At 44.1% G+C, this 18827-nt stretch overlaps 1 protein-coding gene across 2 annotated transcripts in view; it reads right to left on the reverse strand.

The window, feature by feature from the left end:
• PSME4 (proteasome activator subunit 4) overlaps window positions 1-18827 on the reverse strand; it is an 88565-nt gene that overhangs the window by 39354 nt on the left and 30384 nt on the right. For both annotated transcript variants that reach the window (XM_081188353.1, XM_081188354.1), the window contains 11 exons: window positions 17664-17756; window positions 16691-16956; window positions 14103-14289; window positions 13034-13123; window positions 12371-12435; window positions 10630-10780; window positions 8705-8803; window positions 7769-7838; window positions 5110-5177; window positions 3974-4189; window positions 1651-1808 (listed from right to left, as the gene is read on the reverse strand). In XM_081188353.1, the coding sequence (XP_081044479.1) occupies window positions 1651-1808; window positions 3974-4189; window positions 5110-5177; window positions 7769-7838; window positions 8705-8803; window positions 10630-10780; window positions 12371-12435; window positions 13034-13123; window positions 14103-14289; window positions 16691-16956; window positions 17664-17756 (1463 nt within the window). The remainder of the gene's footprint in view (window positions 1-1650; window positions 1809-3973; window positions 4190-5109; window positions 5178-7768; window positions 7839-8704; window positions 8804-10629; window positions 10781-12370; window positions 12436-13033; window positions 13124-14102; window positions 14290-16690; window positions 16957-17663; window positions 17757-18827) is intronic.

Here is an 18827-nt window from a genome sequence, read left to right on the forward strand (position 1 = left end):
GTCTGGAAAATATGAGTATTGCAGCTACAGACTCATTTATAGCATAGTGCATAATCTCCCAGATCCAAAGCGCGCACACAAACCACACACCCCAGCAACAACTGGGATTTTAAAAGAGCATTGGAGATTTTTCAAACTTAAGTTGCTGGAGGGTTGTGTGATCTCCCAAGGAGACTGCAGTGTGAAGGGACTGGCAGGATGAGTGGTGAGAGGCACATGCTGGGGAAACCCAAGGGGAGGAAGGCTCAGAGCCAGGGGAGAGATGAGGGGAAACAGAGGAGAGGTCAGGCTGAGAAGATTGGGAGAAGGTGCCGGATGCTGGAGTGGCAACAGGGTTTAGAGAGCAGAAAGAGCCTGTGACAGGGAGCAGTTCAGACCTCGAGGCTGAAGCAGAGGAGGGGGTTCAAGCGGCAGCTGAAGGATCCCTCCTCCTGCTGCAACAAATTCGCCACTCCCCTCCACCCCACCCCACCCCACCCCACTCCAAGAATGCATGGAATAATCAGGAGGGCAGGACAGAAGCCAGAGGTGCGCAAAAGCAGTTTAATACAGCTTGGGAAACATCCAGGCAAGGAGGAGCCTTGTGGAAGGACGGGGCCTTCATTCCTGGCAACTGCTCCAAAGGGGTCACAGAATTGTAGATCCGTTTCCTTTAATATAAAGTTAAACTTCACTAACAACTGGCTCTCTCTCTCTTCATGCTGACCTGCATCCGATCTCCCTGATGGGAGAATTGTGTTAACCCTTCCCCCTCCAGATGCAACACCACTCTGAACCTGCCACACGGGCGGCAACTAGCTTGAAAATATTGTCCCACTGACTCCAAGGGAGGCGGTTCTCAAGCCTAATTGCCACACTGGAGGGCAGGGCAAGCAGGGGATAGGGATGCCCTGAGAGCCACATCTGGCCCACTCTGCTCAGAGGTTTCCCACCTCTAGTTACTTAGAGCGTAAGCTCTGTTGAGAAAATACACAAAGTAGCATAAACAGGAAACTTGATTTAAATCAACTAAGTACTAGCAAGCTCCATGACTGAGCAGAAATTAGAACCTGGATCTCATTTACCTGGACAGGTATATTCGCATTAAACTACACTGGCTCCCTATATAGGGTCGCATCTAACAAAGTCATCCTATGATCGAACTTATGCAGAACAGATTTTGGGGTGGGGAGTGCAGGGGGCAGAGGGGAAGCTTCGTTCTTTAAGTGGAAGTCCTTGTGTGAACCCATTATGTGGCAGTTGGGGATGCTCCAGTTCAAACCGGGAGCCACACACAATTCATTACAGGAGGGCATTTCACAGACTACATTTCTGATATGCAGGTACAAATGTTCTGAACTATGAAGTCCTCATCTCAACTACAAACTCACCAGGAGGACTTCGGCAAGCCAAAATCTTCAAGAATCAAAGCAAAACACATTCACACAACAGATAAGCACATATTATCAAATAAAAGCATATGCCAAGAAGCTGAACTGGCTGAACTGCGCAATAAAGATGTGTTTGCAACCACATCATGTTTGCAGGACACCCACCAAGCCCCTCTGTAAGCTGACAGCCAGTCTACCTGTGCAAATATTGCCAACCCAAAATGCGCTTGTCTGTTAAACTCTTGAGAAAAACCCAACCACCGGATACACCTCTACGAACCTGGACATTTCAAGATTTCCATCTGCGTAGCTCCCTAGCTTGTCAAGTTCTGGCTGCAGAAAAGAATCCAGCAACTCAAAGGAAAAAGCGATCTCTTCGGCTGAAGGAACATGCCATTGGATGTCAAGTTTCCATAGATCCCCAGGCTTCCCCCAGTCCTGTAAACACAAGAGAAGAGCGCGCATTGCGCACTTAGTGAGAATGGTAAACATATCACATGTTACACATGAGGATAATATTTACTATAGACAAAAGAGGGTTGGCACCACGTGCCCTGGGCAAGAGGAACGCATCACACACAAAAATATCTTAGAAGGTAATAGTTTGGGATAACTGAGAGGAGAGCCTTGCAGCAAATTTTGAAAATAAAGCTCACTAGCAGCCTTTTTTGGCCCAGGGGCCACAATTCCAATGGCCACATGCAAGTGTTGGGTGGCACCATAGGCAAAACTGGGTGGAGCTAATAATTTAAATGTTACCTTTGTATAGTAGGCTCCACCTCCCATATAAACAAACAAGAGGCATGATCACAGTTCAAGGACATGTTCCAGCCAGAATAATGTTCTCAGACTTTGGAACTGCCTCCCCAGCAAAGTTAGACAGGCTCCCTCCTTGTGGTCCTTCCACCAGCAGATGAAACGTTTTTGTTCCAATACGCTTTTGGGAACTGACTGCTTTTAACTGCCTTTATTGTAATTATTTGTATGATTTTTATAGATTCTATGTGGTTTTACTTCTAAAACTGTTTAATTGCTTTTAATTATTGCTTTTTCTGATTTTACTGCCTCTCATTTTTATACGTGAGCCGCCTTGAGTCCCATCAGGGAAAAGGGTGGGGCATAAACAAACAAATAGTGCAGTTTTCGTCAAGGGCCAAAAAGCAGGCAACCAGTCCTTGAGTTTTTCAACCAGTCCTTGAGACTTTTCAAGAGACAAGCAGGCCCCCTCAATTGCCAGGTTTCAGCCAGTCCAAGGTAGCATCAATTATTTTTCATAAAGACTACTGCCTAGTTGACAACACTGTTACTGGCCACATATTAAAAACAGTAATTTATTGCCACCTGTTTTTAGTTCCAGTGAGAACCAATGTTGCTGTCACTTTATTTTGATTTATTAATCTTTTGTGTTTTAATATCATGCTTCGCTGTTTCTTCCTTGGGCGTTCAACCATTTCATCACAAAAAAAGTATCAAATATAACAGGTATATTAGGACTGTACAAAATAACCACCAACGGCTAAAGTTGATGGACGTGGGAGATCATTTCAGAGTCAGCTGCCATGAACCCACTGTGGCCTAACACAGTAAGCAGGTTCGCCCTATGTTTTTTGTACTGACAAGAAGTCCTAACCATCTTTGGACATGCACTCACACTGGCAGTGTGTAAAATCTGACAATCATGCCGGAAACGATGCCAACATAATGGTGAAAACCGCTCCTGTCTATACTGATTACATTACACATGCCTAGGAATGATCTGGACTGCAAAGGTGGACAAAAGGTATCACTTGAATCGGTGAAAATTAACCGGAGCCAGCTTTTGATTTGCACCCTAAAGTTGTGTATGAAATTGGGCGCTCCAAGCAGCTTCACATGTTACAAGACCAATAGGTGCACTTTGTGTATACTGTCGTACCTCGGAAATTGAAAGGAATCTGTTCTGGAAGTCAGTTCGACTTCCAAAATGTTCAGGAACCAAGGTGCAGCTTCCGATGGGCTGCAGGAAGCTCCTGCAGCCCATTGGAAGCCGCAATGGACGTTCGGGTTCCAAAGATCGTTCGCAAACCGGGACAATCACTTCCGGATTTGCAGCTTTCAGGAGCCAAAACGTTCGCCTCACAAGGCATTCAACTTCCGAGGTATGACTGTACTGCAGAGTATTATACAATACACAAGAAGAAATCTTTGACTGACAGTATGCGGCATATAACTTCAATGGAGAACTGGCACACATGCAGTAAAAGTTGCATCCTTTTCACACATTGTGGAGAACAGTGCAGAGACATTGCTTGAGGCAGCCCCTAGATAATGAGCTGATCGACAATGCATTTGTCACTTCTAGAGACAATTTTTTTGGTGCGCTAAAATGCCCATTCCCTTGAGGTGGCATGTGCTAGAGAGAGCAAAAGCAGAAACATAAAATTTTTGTTAAAGATTGGCACTGCATCTTTCAATTACACTTTCCATAGCTGCTGGGGGTTAGGTGAATCCTCAAATAAACGCAAATAAAATAATAGTTTAGAATTCTTTTGAGAGAAAGAGAAAGAGAGAGAGAGGCGGGGGGAAGGGGAATTCTCTAATCCTAAGTAAGTTAAAATCCTTGCCTTGATAGGAAAGTATTCAGAAAGAGGCTTGTCAAAGCCACCTGGCACACTGCAGTATTCTGTGGGGTAGATAAGTGTAGCAGAACGAAGAAGGTGGTGCAGTAGGTTACAAGACAGAATGTAACCCTGCTTACAGGTTAAATGGAGGGTTCGCTGTAGAATCTTCAAAAGCTGCTCCCTGTACGGCAGCAACTTCTTCCCATCCACACGAGTGATCTAGCCAAAGAGTTGAAACATCAGAAATTAAATATATCATCAACAAAATAGGAATGCGACACACATGAACGCAAGCTCTGGAAGAGAAAATCAATGCATTTTTTTGCATTTTGAGCGCCGTAGCTACTCTAAATAGGACCCAGGTATACCAATCCAGCCCCACCAAATGTGCCCGTTGCAAGTTTTGCCTGACTTTATTGGAGCCCTTTGCTCTTAACTGAATCTGTCTGACTTTCAGGCACCCCCTGCTGCACGTGGAACTGTTCCTGGAACGTGGCTTTTGCATTGCCCCAAGGATTTGACTCCAGACCCTGGCCAGACCTTGCCTTTTAGATTGCCCTCGTGAGTGAACTTAGGACTGCTAGCTTTGGCTAAAGCAGGACAACCCCACCTGCAAACTGCATGTATGCTGTTTTGAGCATCTCAGTTTAACAGTTGGATATAAAGGTAAAGAAGAAGTAGTAGTAGTAAGTGAATTTCCAAAGGAAATCCATTGCAATGGGCTGAAGGAAAAGGGTGTGGCAATGAAAAGTTCTCATGTGCCATTATGTTCCCCACAGGATAAACATCTGGGAGCAATGCTGCAGCTGCTGTTTTCTCACTTAAAGCACTGCAGCTGCAACCTTGATAGGGAAGCTTTTGTCTCCCAGCTCGTCCTTCAGGATAAAATAAGGATCTAGCTGTCACTGCTCAAAACAGGACGGCAGGCACTGCACTGGGGTAATCTGACACAACTGTCTAGACAGTTTATTCTCAGTCACAATGCTCACAGGCTTCCCCTTGTGTATACATCACATAGAAGGTTCTGCATAGAAAAGCATTTATTTAAAAGTACTCGATTTTTTTTTTTACCGAAACTAAGTATGGATCAAGTACACAGTTGGCAAATAAAGCATTAAAAGTAGCATTCTCCATAATACCTCCGACAGAAGCTGAAGGTTCCAGAGGAGCTCTTTATCTAACTCTTCATCACGCAAGACATCATCATCTAGGGGGGGAAAGCATCAAGTCCTAATGTGATTCCACTTTCATCACCAATTTCTTATGGTCAACATAACAAGTTGTTGTTGTTGTTGTTTTAAAAAAAGGATATTCATGGCTTTTGCACAGGATGGAAAGAAGCCCACCAACAAATCACATAACAGAGATGTGGATCCAAAGGCAACACGTGATGTGATGGTGGTTTAAGGGGATCTCTTGTAAAAATTATAGCTATGTTGTTGTTTAGTCATTTAGTCGTGTCCGGCTCTTCGTGACCCCATGGACCAGAGCACGCCAGGCACTCCTGAATCAATGTTTTTGAACAAACTAGCAACACTAGAAAGCACTAAATTTGTGATTATTATTTTTGTACAGTTCAGTCAATGAAGGCCGATGTGATCTGTGATTTGATTTGCCAGAGTGTGTGCAGAACCCCCCCCCCCCCAAATCTTCAAAAGGACCCATTTCACTGGATCCGGCATGTGTAGTCACTTTCTCTCTGGCATACAAGCAATTCCTTTTGTGACTGCGGCAGCACCATACTTCCAACGCCTCATCCCACCCACCCCGGTTTTCCTTTCCCCTGTCTCCCAGATACCTTCCCCTCCCTACTTTCTCAGTCTGCTTAGGTACTGATCTGAGCCTAGAAAAGCAAAAGAATGAGTGTTGGCTTCTGCCCAAACTTCCTCCTCCAGCAAAATGAACTTTCTGCGGCGAGGGGGAGAGGTAGCCACACTCATCGCCTCATAACAAAGACGACGGCGACAGGATTCACAGTCATCAGGTGAAGTCCTTAAGGGCACCACTGGGCCCGCAGGCATGACAATGGCAACTCAAACCTTAGAAACTGAACAAACCCAGTTAAAGGCAGCCTTTCCTGCTCTCAGTTGTCTTCCACAATGGCACTCACCTGAAGTATTAGTCATTAGACAAAAGACAAAATAGTGCCGGCACTTCAGCGGCTTAGATGCTCTAAGGCTGTTGCTGGCAAAGCTCATGGTTGTTTTGGGCAAAGACTCTGTGTGGATAGCTTTGGTTTTAATTTGTGTGCTGAAGTCTCTTTTTCCTACAAAGCCCCCTAACAGACGCACTCCCGCCCCCATTAGGTTCAGTCTCCCTCATCTTCTACTGCCCAGAAGGCAGGTGGGATGGGGGGAATGAGAACTTTAACCAGAGAACCAGGCAGAGGGCCTTCTCGGTAGTGGCGCCCGCCCTGTGGAATGCCCTCCCACCAGATGTCAAAGAGAACAACTACGACCAGACTTTTAGAAAACATCTGAAGGCAGCCCTGTTTAGGGAAGCTTTTAATGTTTGATGCATTATGGTATTTGAATATTTTGTTGGAAGCCACCCAGAGTGGCTGGGGAAACCCAGACAGATATTATTATTATAATTTATTATTAATTATTATTTTAAAAGGTGGGAGACTAAGGACTACTCAAAAACTGTTGCTTATGAATGCAACAAACATGCGTTCATGTGTACATGTAGCACACCAGTACACTTGTCCTGGGACCAAGATTGGCTTGCAACTCTCTGTCAAAGGTATACTTGGTTGTAATGCCAGGTTTGCCTCTGAAGACTGTGTGAAATGGCTTTCAAAGCACTTGTGTCTAACATGTTTCCTGCTGTGTATTAAGACGTAAAAAGGTAAAGGACCCCTGGACAGTTAAGTCCAGTCAAAGGCAACTACAGGGTTGCGGCGCTCATCTCACTTTCAGGCCGAGGGAGCCAATGTTTGTCCACAGACAGCTTCCCGGGTCATGTGGCCAGCATGACTAAACCACTTCCGGTGCAACAGGACACCGTGATAGAATGGGTACATGAATTAAGGAACTGGGAACGGCTGCAGCTTTCTCCAGCCTATAAACTGAGTGACAAACACGTTTGCTGCCATGTGGTGCACACATGACAGGAGCGCTGTGAAGCAAAGATAAGGGTTCGAGGCAAGAAGTGTGGAACAGCTTATCTGAATCTCTTCCTTGCCCAGATGCTGCTTTGAAACTGAAACAAATGAAGTCCGTCGAAAGAGCAGGTCCCAACCATGCTCACTTTGCAAGCCAGTAAGGCAGGACCAGGAAGCAGCATCCAATAATCTGCTACCGTAAAATAAAATAAAAAGGTGTGAGAACCCTTTTTTGGCTTTAGCTACAGTGACACTCAGCTAATCTTCTGGAATTACAGTAGTTTAGTATTTATTTGTTTTATTTATATACTGGCCTTCATCACTACATCCCAGGGCAGTTAGGAAGGAATTACACATGAAAACAAGAAGTAAATGATGCCAGAGTGCAGGTGTGGTTAGAGTGCTGGATTTGAAATGGGGAGATCTATGTTAAAAATCCCCGTGGGTCACCTGGATCACTGGGTGAGCATGGGCCACTGGAGATTTCGAATCCTCACCTGCTTACAACAGGAGTTGTCATGATAATAAAAATAGCAGGTGGAGCCATGTATGTTGCCCTGAGCAGCTTGGGAAAACAGTGAAATATAAACATGCAAAATATCCTCCAGATAGCAGTAAGTTTTATAAACAGGCAAACACACACAGTCAAACACAAGCCAGTCACAAAACAATGTAAAATCACTGAAACTTACTGAGAGTAAGATGTGTTATAACACTGCAGCAATGGGGTACAAAGAGCTTCAAAGACTCCTCAGGACAGCACTGAAATGTCACAAAGAATCAAGTTCTACATTAAGATCTCTTTGCAAGCATGGAAGTTTGTATGCTTTAAAGATAATGAGCATCCTACAGCATTAATTAGAAATCTGCCTCTGATTACTGGCCTTGGTTCTGGAAGGCATGAACGGCTGGGTAAGATAATGTGCAATTTAAGGCCCACAAGCACAGAGAGAAGAACTGGCAAATATTCCCAGGGCCAGCAAAAACAGAGCAGCTAAGGTTACTCATAGAATCATAGAGTTGGAAGAGACCACAAGGGCCATCGAGTCCAACCCCCTGCCAAGCAGGAAACACCATCAGAGCACTCCTGACATATGGTTGTCAAGCCTCTGCTTAAAGACCTCCAAAGTAGGAGACTCCACCACACTCCTTGGCAGCAAATTCCACTGTCGAACAGCTCTTACTGTCAGGAAGTGCTTCCTAATGTTTAGGTGGAATCTTCTTTCTTGTAGTTTGGATCCATTGCTCCGTGTCCGCTTCTCTGGAGCAGCAGAAAACAACCTTTCTCCCTCCTCTATGTGACATCCTTTTATATATTTGAACATGGCTATCATATCACCCCTTAACCTCCTCTTCTCCAGGCTAAACATGCCCAGCTCCCTTAGCTGTTCCTCATAAGGCATCGTTTCCAGGCCTTTGACCATTTTGGTTGCCCTCCTCTGGACACGTTCCAGTTTGTCAGTGTCCTTCTTGAATTGTGGTGCCCAGAACTGGACACAGTACTCCAGGTGAGGTCTGACCAGAGCAGAATACAGTGGCACTATTACTTCCCTTGATCTAGATGCTATACTCCTTGGTTTGCATCTCAACCAAGAAAGGCTGAGAGGATGGAAAGAATAAGGACTCACTTTCACGGCAGCTCGGCACATGTCGGCCACCATCCGTCCTGCTACTCTTGTCTCAAATATATTCGAAACGGCAAAATTGAAAACCTTCTCCAAGGCAACCTAAGAGAAACGCACAAAAGAAAAAAGTGCAATTCAATCATTCAGGTAGGAAACACCGCTTTATGGGCAGATACACACACACACACACACACACACACACACACACAAACTGATTTAAATGTAGAATTGATGGCATTCTCACAGTGCAGGCAGAGGACCTACGTGGAATCCACTGCAAGTTCAGTCTCCATCATGATGAGAAAACCAGAAAGGAATAAGGAAACCAAGAGTTCACCAACGCCATGTGGCAAACCACTTTTGGCAAGGGCATCGCAAGTCAAACACTTAATGAGATAGTTCCGCTCTTGCATAATCTACAGGGAACATGCAGCTCCTGGTTCCTGGGGGCAGCAGCACAGTGCTAGAAAGGCAGGATATATGACTAAGGGAGACACAATAGTTCTTCTCTGGGCATGTCACTTTTACCTGCTGCCTCTGCCACAGATTGACTACCCGTGATTAAAAGAAACATGCTAGTAATAGGTCTGTGAAGCATCCAGGGATATGGAGACAGCTTAGGCTAGTCCAGCAGGTGACTTAGGTAAGTCACCAACCCTTCAGAATACCATGGAGTCTATCAGCTTTAGCAGATAGGAGAGAATAATAAAAGCGTGCTTAAGAACCATTTGATTTCCTAAGGCAGAACACAGGAGTCATGTACATATTGAAGAAGCTGCTTATTAAGGAGCTAAAAGATACATGAAGAAGGCCTATGCCCTCTGAGGGTGGGGGGATAAAGAAAAATACAACGCATTTAATTTTAAGTCTGGTGTTGTCTTAAATCAAGCTACAGTGTGATTTTCCCCTTATATTCTAGCACAGGGGTCAGCAAACTTTTTCAGCAGGGGGCCGGTCCACTGTCCCTCAGACCTTGTGGGGGGCCAGACTATATTTTTGGGGGGGAAATAAACAAATTCCTATGCCCCACAAATAACCCAGATATGAATTTTAAACAAAAGCACACATTTTACTCATGTAAAAACACGCTGATTCCTGGACTGTCTGCAGGCCGGATTTAGAAGGCGACTGGGCCGGATCCAGCCCCTGTGTTTTAGTTTGCCTATCCATGTTCTATATGTTATTTAAGTCAGAAGGAAGCAGGCATTTCCTTGTCCTAGTTTCCACTAAGGGGATAATCCTGTGTCTGGGTTATACCACTTTAGATTGCAGGTAAGTCCTCAAATGAATGCATTTCCTTCATACAAAAACATTGCCTCCACACCCGAAACAGAAAATGTCACAAAGGAAGAAGGTTCTATAGCCCAGGTGCAGGTTTATCATCTTAACGGAACTAGGTCCTTAACATCAAGCTTCAAAAGAAACCAAAAAAAGTCATTGAGTTGTGACATCACAAAGTCCGCTCTTGGCATAGAAAACATCATCAGCACAGATCTGAAGAACTATGCTATTAATTCTGAATGTCCAAGGGGGCTTTGGGCTTGTATGTCTCAAACAGTCATTCTCCTTCCGTGCCGCTTGGTATGCCTCTTTTGAAATTGACACATGTTTCAGAAGCAGTTTGCGGTACAGTATGAGGTTGTGCCATTTTAAATAGCGAAGTACCCCATCCTCTGTCCCCAACTAAGCATGTCCAAGTAGATCTTGGGAACCCATATTGTATATTCTGCTTTAATGGTGTGCTACAATTTTACAGTGCTTTATGATTGCAGGTTAAGTAAATGAACATTTACATTGGCCTTTTAATGTACTTCCTTGCCTAAACACAGAACAGGGAAACCATCTACAGTTCCACAAGCTTTTGTTTTACAAAGAAAAAAGGTGAGGCAAAGAAGTTGAACACTTTTCCAACTCTTGGTGACACATACCTTAAATATCTCTTTTGAACACTGAGTGAGAATTGTGCTGAAAGTTGAGGACAAGCCTAATTCCACTAAACTCTCCAAATGAGTCATCTTTTCTGTTTCAGTCTCTTCTCTGGTTTGCTCCAGTGTGCTGCTTTCTATGAGTGCAAAACACCTGCACAATAAAAAGTCGAAGAAATAATATTAGGATTTTGTTTTGCTTTTACCATGGGGAGATATCTCACTGATGTCTCTCCACACACCGTCTGCATAATAGGTTTGCCTGGCTTGTAAAGTCAGTGCCTGATTCATCTTCATAGAATTCTAAAAATCAAGGAAGCGGAAGAAATCTGCCACAAGAAAAGACAGGAGTGTCTACTGGGCTAAAGAAGCACTGAAGTATCATGTGTTTTGGCTGCAGGCTTCAAAGTGCACAGTGCCAATTCAGAAAACTGAGGAGGAAGGAAAGAGCTGTACAGCCACTCATTTTGAAAACAGCCCTGGAGAAAGGCACTGGGATGCTGCAGCAAGATATATCCAAGCTCATGGCTTTTGCTGTTGCAGTTCTGTCACTTGAGCTCCCTGTCTCTCTCCATACTTGGCTGGTTCTATACCTGCAACCCCCTTCATAGAACATTCATGCACCACAATCAACGCTCTCTCCCTCTCTTCACAAGCACCAGCCTATAGAACAGGCAGTCTGTGAATCCTTCAACTTATCATTTCCCCCCATTTTTAAAGGCGATTTAAAATGTTTAATCTTAAACATACATCACGCGGGTGGCGCTGTGGGTTAAACCACAGAGCCTAGGACTTGCCGATCAGAAGGTTGGCAGTTTGAATCCCCGCGATGGGGTGAGCTCCCGTTGCTTGGTCCCTGCTCCTGCCAACCTAGCAGTTTGAAAGCACGTCAAAGTGCAAGTAGATACCATATTTTTCGCCCTGTAGGACGCACTTTCCCCCCTCCAAAAATGAAGTGTGCATCCTATGGGGCGAATGCAGGCTTTTGCTGAAGCCGACCCCTCTCGCTCTCCATGCTTCAGGAAGCTCTCCGCAAGCCTTGGGAGCCCGCGGGAGTTCCCGCCGGGCTCCCACAGCTTGTGGAGAGCTGCCTGCATCCCGAAGCCTGGGGCACGCTGAGCAGTCGCGCCCCAGGCTTCAGGTAGCTCTGCGCAAGCCGCGGGAGCCCTCCCACGGCTTGCGGAGAGCTGCCTCTATCCCGAAGCCTGGGCACGCTGAGCAGTCATGCCCGGGCTTCGGGTAGCTCTGCGCAAGCCGCGGGAGCCCTCCCACGGCTTGCAGAGAGCAGCCTGTTCTGGGGGCTGGGGCCGGGGAAAACTAGGTGCACCCTATGGGCCGGTGCGCCCTATGGGGCGAAAAATACGGTAAATAGGTACCGCTCCGGCGGGAAGGTAAACGGCATTTCCGTGCGCTGCTCTGGATCGCCAGAAGCGGCTCAGTCATGCTGGCCGCATGACCCGGAAGCTGTATGCCAGCTTCCTCGGCCAATAAAGAGAGATGGGCGCCGCAATCCCAGAGTCGGCCACGACTGAACCTAATGGTCAGGGGTCCCTTTACCTTTACTCTGTATGTAGCCAGGTACTATTAAAAGCATTTATGTACTGATCTGCCCTGTGACCAATGGAATTGGGAACATAAATTAGGAGAAAACATCCAATGGGCAAGACTAAGTTTAGAAACACTTGGAAAGTCAGCAGGGCAGTTATCACCTCACCAGTACACTCAGTCTCCCACCACAACTTGCCTGTCCATAAACTGCAGTACAAAATCTTCAAATTCAGCAGTCGCAGAGCACAGTTCTCTCTCCACCTATGATGTCAGGGCACAACAAGAAATAAAATACTTTCGTTTCTAGTCCTTCCAAACTATGATACACTTTCCAGGAAGCTGCTAGAAACCTGAGAATGATCTTACATATCCCTTTTAGTTTAGCTAGGCCATAGACTCAGACGAAAACAGAACCATCAAAATGCAGTTTTATGAAATTATTATTTTCTCCAAAAAATCATTATACCATCTTCTAAACATTCTGCCCCTCAGTTACCCATGCCACAATCGTCATTCTTGTCAAACAGGTTAAAACTCCAAATCCTGGGATCAGAATTGAAAAACTGTACAAAACCAAAAACTTTCACTTGCAAATTTGCATATATGTAATTTGATTCTTCCAGGTGCAAAGCATATTTTTTGCTTGTGTAGTATAGACAAAAGAATATTATTTCCCCTTTCTTGAAATGGGCTTTGACTTATACAAACATCTTTTCCCCTCTCGTATTTACACTTTAACATCTTTTTAAACAGTTCAACATGCAATAGCTTCTTACACTTAAAAAAGCATACATTAGCCAAGAGCTTCTTACACTAAAGAACACTTGAAACAGCATATATTAGCCATTTAACATCTTACCTCTGTGAGGTTATTTCTCTCTCGTAGTACAGATGAACAATCTACTAAAGGCACAAGAGTGGAAAACGTTGCAATAAACTGGAATGTGATCTATTGAAAGATGCAAAGGAAGTTTCAGTGTGAATCACTTATACTGAAAGACAGCATGTTTGTTTTTTGAACTGTAATGTGAAAAATTGAAATAGGCGGTAAGGCAAACCCTTGTGTCAGGGCTGGGTCAAAACATCTGCCCACCCATCCTAAACTTCGTGTGTGAGGTAACATGCATCACACCACAATAAGTGCATGCTTACTTTGAATTCCTGCTGCCTTATACCACAACTCCTTTTTAAGGTAAATGAGCACAAAAACTGCACATATGACAACAAAGGATGAGTACGGGATCCCCCGATTTCAAATGTCCAGACCAAACCAGAGGGTTGCAAGATGAATTACAAAAAGATGTCTGGCGCAATGTCTTATTACGTTGAATATTTTGAATGCACTGCACTCTGTTCATATTTGTGTGTCTTAGTTTAAATTTCCAGAGTCTTTTAAACACTCAGTATAACACATGGAACAACCTGGGCAAGTAATTTATCACCTTTTATTATATAGATTTACTTTATAGATTTATATTTTATACATGTGGTAGTCCCACCCCCTGCACTACCAAAAATAAAATAAAATGCAGTAGTCCCTTGCTAAAGCTGCCCACTAGGTATCATTTTTTCTTCCTTGTTCCCTATATCCTGAACAACCACTATTGATAATTTCTTTCCAACAACGTTAAAAACACTTAGGCAGAGTGGATAGGTAAGGGAAAACAAAGCCACCAGAGAGTTATGCATTCTTTCATAGTTTTATTACATTACAATACAAGCCACCATACTGCACTCATTTGGGCAGTGCTGTGTGCACTGTGCCCTTCACCCCTAGAACGGAGCTGGTCCAGGGTCCTTATGAGGGGGAGAAGTGGGAGCCTGGAGAAAGGGGGGGGGGGTTGAAATATGACAACAGGACACATGGCAATGAAGCTGTGAAAAAAATTGACTGTGCCGTAACTGTATGTGGAAGAGAGTTTACTCACCATGCATTTGCTAAAGTCGTTTGGATCCACACCAGGCAACGCTCTCATCAGCAGAGGCAACATGTGCGTTGGACCTTCGGGAAATGACTGGCCCCCAGATACCAGGCTACGAGCTACTCCAATTACACAGCTTAAAGTGGCTGTGAGTTGGTGAGGTTCTGTTAAAGTCTCCAGTGCAGGGTATGTTCTATGCATTTTTTGTGGAAGAGAAAAATTACAATTACATGAGCTCTCTTCTATGGCGACGCAGTGCGTCAGTGAAATAATTCTTTTCATTTCTACTCATGTAGGGATATAGGGGGGACGCGAGTGGCGCTGTGGGTTAAACCACAGAGCCCAGGACTTGCCGATCAGAAGGTCGGCAGTTCGAATCCCCGCGACGGGGTGAGCTCCCGTTGCTCGGTCCCAGCTCCTGCCAACCTAGCAGTTTGAAAGCACGTCAAAGTTCAAGCAGATAAATAGGTACCGCTCTGGCAGGAAGGTAAATGGCATTTCCGTGCGCTGCTCTGGTTCGCCAGAAGCGGCTTAGTCATGCTGGCCACATGACCTGGAAGCTGTACGCCGGCTCCCTCGGCTAATAAAGCGAGATGAGCGCTGCAACACCAGAGTCGGCCACGACTGGACCTAATGGTCAGGAGTCCCTTTACCTTATACAGTCCGCTGGGTCCATCTAGCTATGTATGATCTATAATAACTGCCATTAGCTCTCCAGAGTTTCAGAAAGGGGGCATTCCCAGCCCTACCTGGAGATGATGGGGATCAAGGCTAGGACCTTCCACATTCAAAGGAGTTTCTCTACCAATGCGCTATGGCCCTCAACTACACCTGTACTAAATATATGGCCCATATGCAGAATGTGCAAAGTAAGTTCTCAACCAGGCAGCTTTGTATGTTAGAACTCAGGGTCATTCAATAAAGTTGGAAGGTGGGAGGATCGTGGCAGACAAAAGGGAAATAACTTCTCCACAAAGCACAACTTTAGAGACAACTTTAAAGATGATTAGATGGGCTCATGAAGGACAAGGCTATCATCAGCTACTAGCCATGATGAAATAAAAAAAATTCCTTCCAGTAGCACCTTAAAGACCAACTAAGTTAGTTCTTGGTATGAGCTTTCGTGTGCATGCACACGAAAGCTCATACCAAGAACTAACTTTGTTGGTCTTTAAGGTGCTACTGGAAGGAATTTTTTTTATTTTGACTATGGCAGACCAACACGGCTACCTACCTGTAACTGTAGCCATGATGACTTTACAGTGGTACCTCGGGTTAAGGTACCTGGAGGTCCGTTCTTAACCTGAAACTGTTCTTAACCTGAGGTACCAATTTAGCTAATGGGGCCTCCAACTGCCGCTGCCGTGCGATTTCTGTTCTCATCCTGAAGCAAAGTTATTAACCCAAGGTACTACTTCCGGGTTAGCAGGGTCTGTAACCTGAAGCGTCTGTAACCCAAGGTTACCACTGTATAAGCAAGGGTAGTCAACGCATGCACCCGACAGAGACACACGCACTCTGAGAGGACTTCCCTGGTGCCCAAAGCATCCCCTCCCCTCACAGTGAAAGGCGAGGCTTCAACATTAGCCTTGGGGAAAAAAAGCATTCTACGGTAGCCAGCAGGTATGTGCATGGTGTCCACAACGGCTTGTCCAGTTTACAAACGTAAACCCGCAAGCCCAAGAAGGTTGGTGACCTTTGCTGCGTAAGCTCTCCAGAATCAGATGCTGGAGATCAAGAGTGGGAGAGGACTATTGCCCCCCTCCCCACATGTCCTGCTGGTGGGCTTCCCAGAAGCATCTGGTTGAACATTGCAGAAAACAGAATGGTGGACAAGGTAGACCCTTGGTCTCAACCAGTCTGGCTGTATGCACTTGACATCTTAGTGCTCCATGTTGGCAAATAAGGCATTAACATTATTTTCACCTGCAGGAGCTCTAATCAGATGTATATTTTTATAACAAAATAAAAAAATTCCTTCCAGTAGCACCTTATGAAACCAACTAAGTTTGTTATTGGTATGAGCTTTCGTGTGCATGCACACTTCTTCAGATACCACTGTGCATGCACACAAAAGCTCATACCAATAACAAACTTAGTTGGTCTCTAAGGCGCTACATGAAGGAATTGTTTTATTTTGTTTCGACTACAGCAGACCAACATGGTTACCTACCTGTATATTTTTATAGTTTGTCTATATGAAATATAGACACTGAATTTCAAACAAACCCTGTACGGGCTATGTAAAATAACATTAAATATCAGCAAAATGACATTGCATTGCGCTTCTTCCTACTCAGAACCACATGAAAAAACCTACGGCAGGAAATTCTTCATATTGTTCAAATTTGCAGCCGATCCTGTTTTGTGGCAATTATAAGCTGCCACATTTGAATGGCAGTATTATAATTTTTTAAAATAAATCCATAAAACGGAAGAGAGGCAAGAGGAATGCATCATGCATCTCAACAGAAGTCCAATGTTCCCTTGCCAAATTTGCCAAGTTTTTCAGCTGGAGAAAGGACGCAACACTTTTCTTGGCCATCTAAAACATAGACGCTAAGCCACTTTTTGCCAATCCTATTTGGACTCACTTTTCAAGTACTGGTGGGATTACCAACTCAGGGCGCATCAGTGCGAGATTCTGCAGAGCTTGGGCTGCTTCTAGGCTTCCAGTTTTGCTGAACATTGCTAAAAGAACAGGCTGAATAATACATTCTACAAAGTCTGTTATATCCTGGTCGGTGAGTTTATGGCTGTCAGGCACAGGAGTAAGCCAAGTCGTCTTCTTGTAACGCTCACGATGCAATCTTCTGACAACGCTACTGGGTAGCCGCTGAAGCAGCTTCATTAGCTTGTTCTACAGAAAAGACAAGAGAATCAATTTCAGTCACACAGCAGTAAGAAGAGCTACAAAAGCTATTTTGCCCTCTCTACACTTAAGTGCATTAACAATCAGTCAGTTTCTGGGCTATTTGTCAAGTGGTCTAATTTATCCTATTCCCTTAAAATACATATCCAGGGCCAGGTGACTAAGAGCCTATTTGGACATTCAATTTATTTTCCATGTAACATGACCAGATTATCCTTGAGAGACAATCGAGTGGAGGGCGTAACTTGTATCCAAGCTGGCCAGATACAGCCAAAGCTACTTGGAAACAATGTATGTGAATAAAGTGGTTAAGAGTTTTGTATTTATGGGCGTCACCGACCACACCTTTCATTTTCCACCACGATGGTGGTGTTAAACTAAGTTTTATTCACATCAGAACAACTGCAATTAAGGAACTCAACTCAGTCATGTTCATTAATTTGCATGGGTCTTCTCTAAATAAATCCTAGTTGAATATCACCCAGTATTTTCAACGTCTGAATCAATCTAAAAGCAAGTTTAGAGAAAACTAGTGTGCAGCTATACTAGTACAATTAAATAAGATGGCCTACTCAGAATACAATGCATCAGCAGCTGAAGAAAATGAAGAGAACTAAGATTCCACTCCAAGACAAACACTGAAGTGCTTGATGTCAAGATCAGAAATAAATATATATACACACATAAATCCTTACCAACCAGCGGCCGTTATTTGAGGGATGGTAAAAAGAGGCAATGCTTTTGAATAACCCAGACAAGTGCTTCTGTACAAGCTTGCTTGGTCCACCCTGTCCAGAAACAAAGATAAACCAAGTTATTTGATACAACTTCAAAGAACACGAACAGGGCCAAAATGCAGTTATAAACCACTCAAATTTTAATGGGCCCCAAGATAAAGGATTAATAAAGGGTTAGAGTTGCAACATGTTCTTTTCAGTAGCAGGGAACATACTGAGGTGGAAAGCCAAACCCAGCACAAAATATTTATAATGTTTGACAATCACGTGTAGGGGAAACCAACCTTCTCAGTTATCTAAACTGTGCCCTCAAAAGGTTTTCAAAATATGAACTACAGAAGTTCCAATTTCCAAAATGGAAGGCTGGAATTTACAGGTTCACTGTGGGGCAGCTAGCACCAAAACCCACACAAAACAGATGTAATGTACTGTATGTAGTTTTCCTGTTAATTCACCCCCTAAAAACAAGTATCTGACCTATCTGTCTAGTACTAGTTAAAACAAATTCAAAAACATTCTCATACTAGTTTATAATTCAGAGGATCTGAAGGAGAAACTTCCTTTTTCTAGTTCGAATCAGAAAACTTCATTTTGATCTGACTCCATTTTGTATCACACTGGTGTATGAACTCTTAACTAACCCTTCCTATTAGGGAAAAAATTGTTCTTTGGTAGGAACGATGAGAAACCGGTGTCCTGGTACATTGACAGAATGTATCATTAATCTCTGAAAACAATAACCATAGCAACAACTGAAGGAATGCTAGGAGATCAGCTAGGTGGAACGATTGCATTTAATCTTGAAGTCAATTGAAAAATGGATATATTAATCAAACATAAATGAAAGAGGAAGCTAGCAGACAGCCTATCTTCTGCTGTGTATGCGCTGATAACCTCTAGGTTAGATTACTGCAGCACATTATATGTGGGTTTGCCTCTGAAGAGTTCAGAAACTTCAGCTGGTGCAGAATTCAGCAGCCAACTTGCTCATGTAACACCAATCCTGGCACTTTAAGTATATAACACCAATCGTGGCCCAACTTCACTGACTGCCAATTAGTTTCTGGGTCAATACAAAGTGCTGGTTCTGACCTATAAAGCCTTAAATGGCTCACCAAAGCA

This window comes from Podarcis bocagei, assembly GCF_964188305.1.
Source record: "Podarcis bocagei genome assembly, chromosome: 3".
NCBI lineage: Eukaryota > Metazoa > Chordata > Lepidosauria > Squamata > Lacertidae > Podarcis > Podarcis bocagei.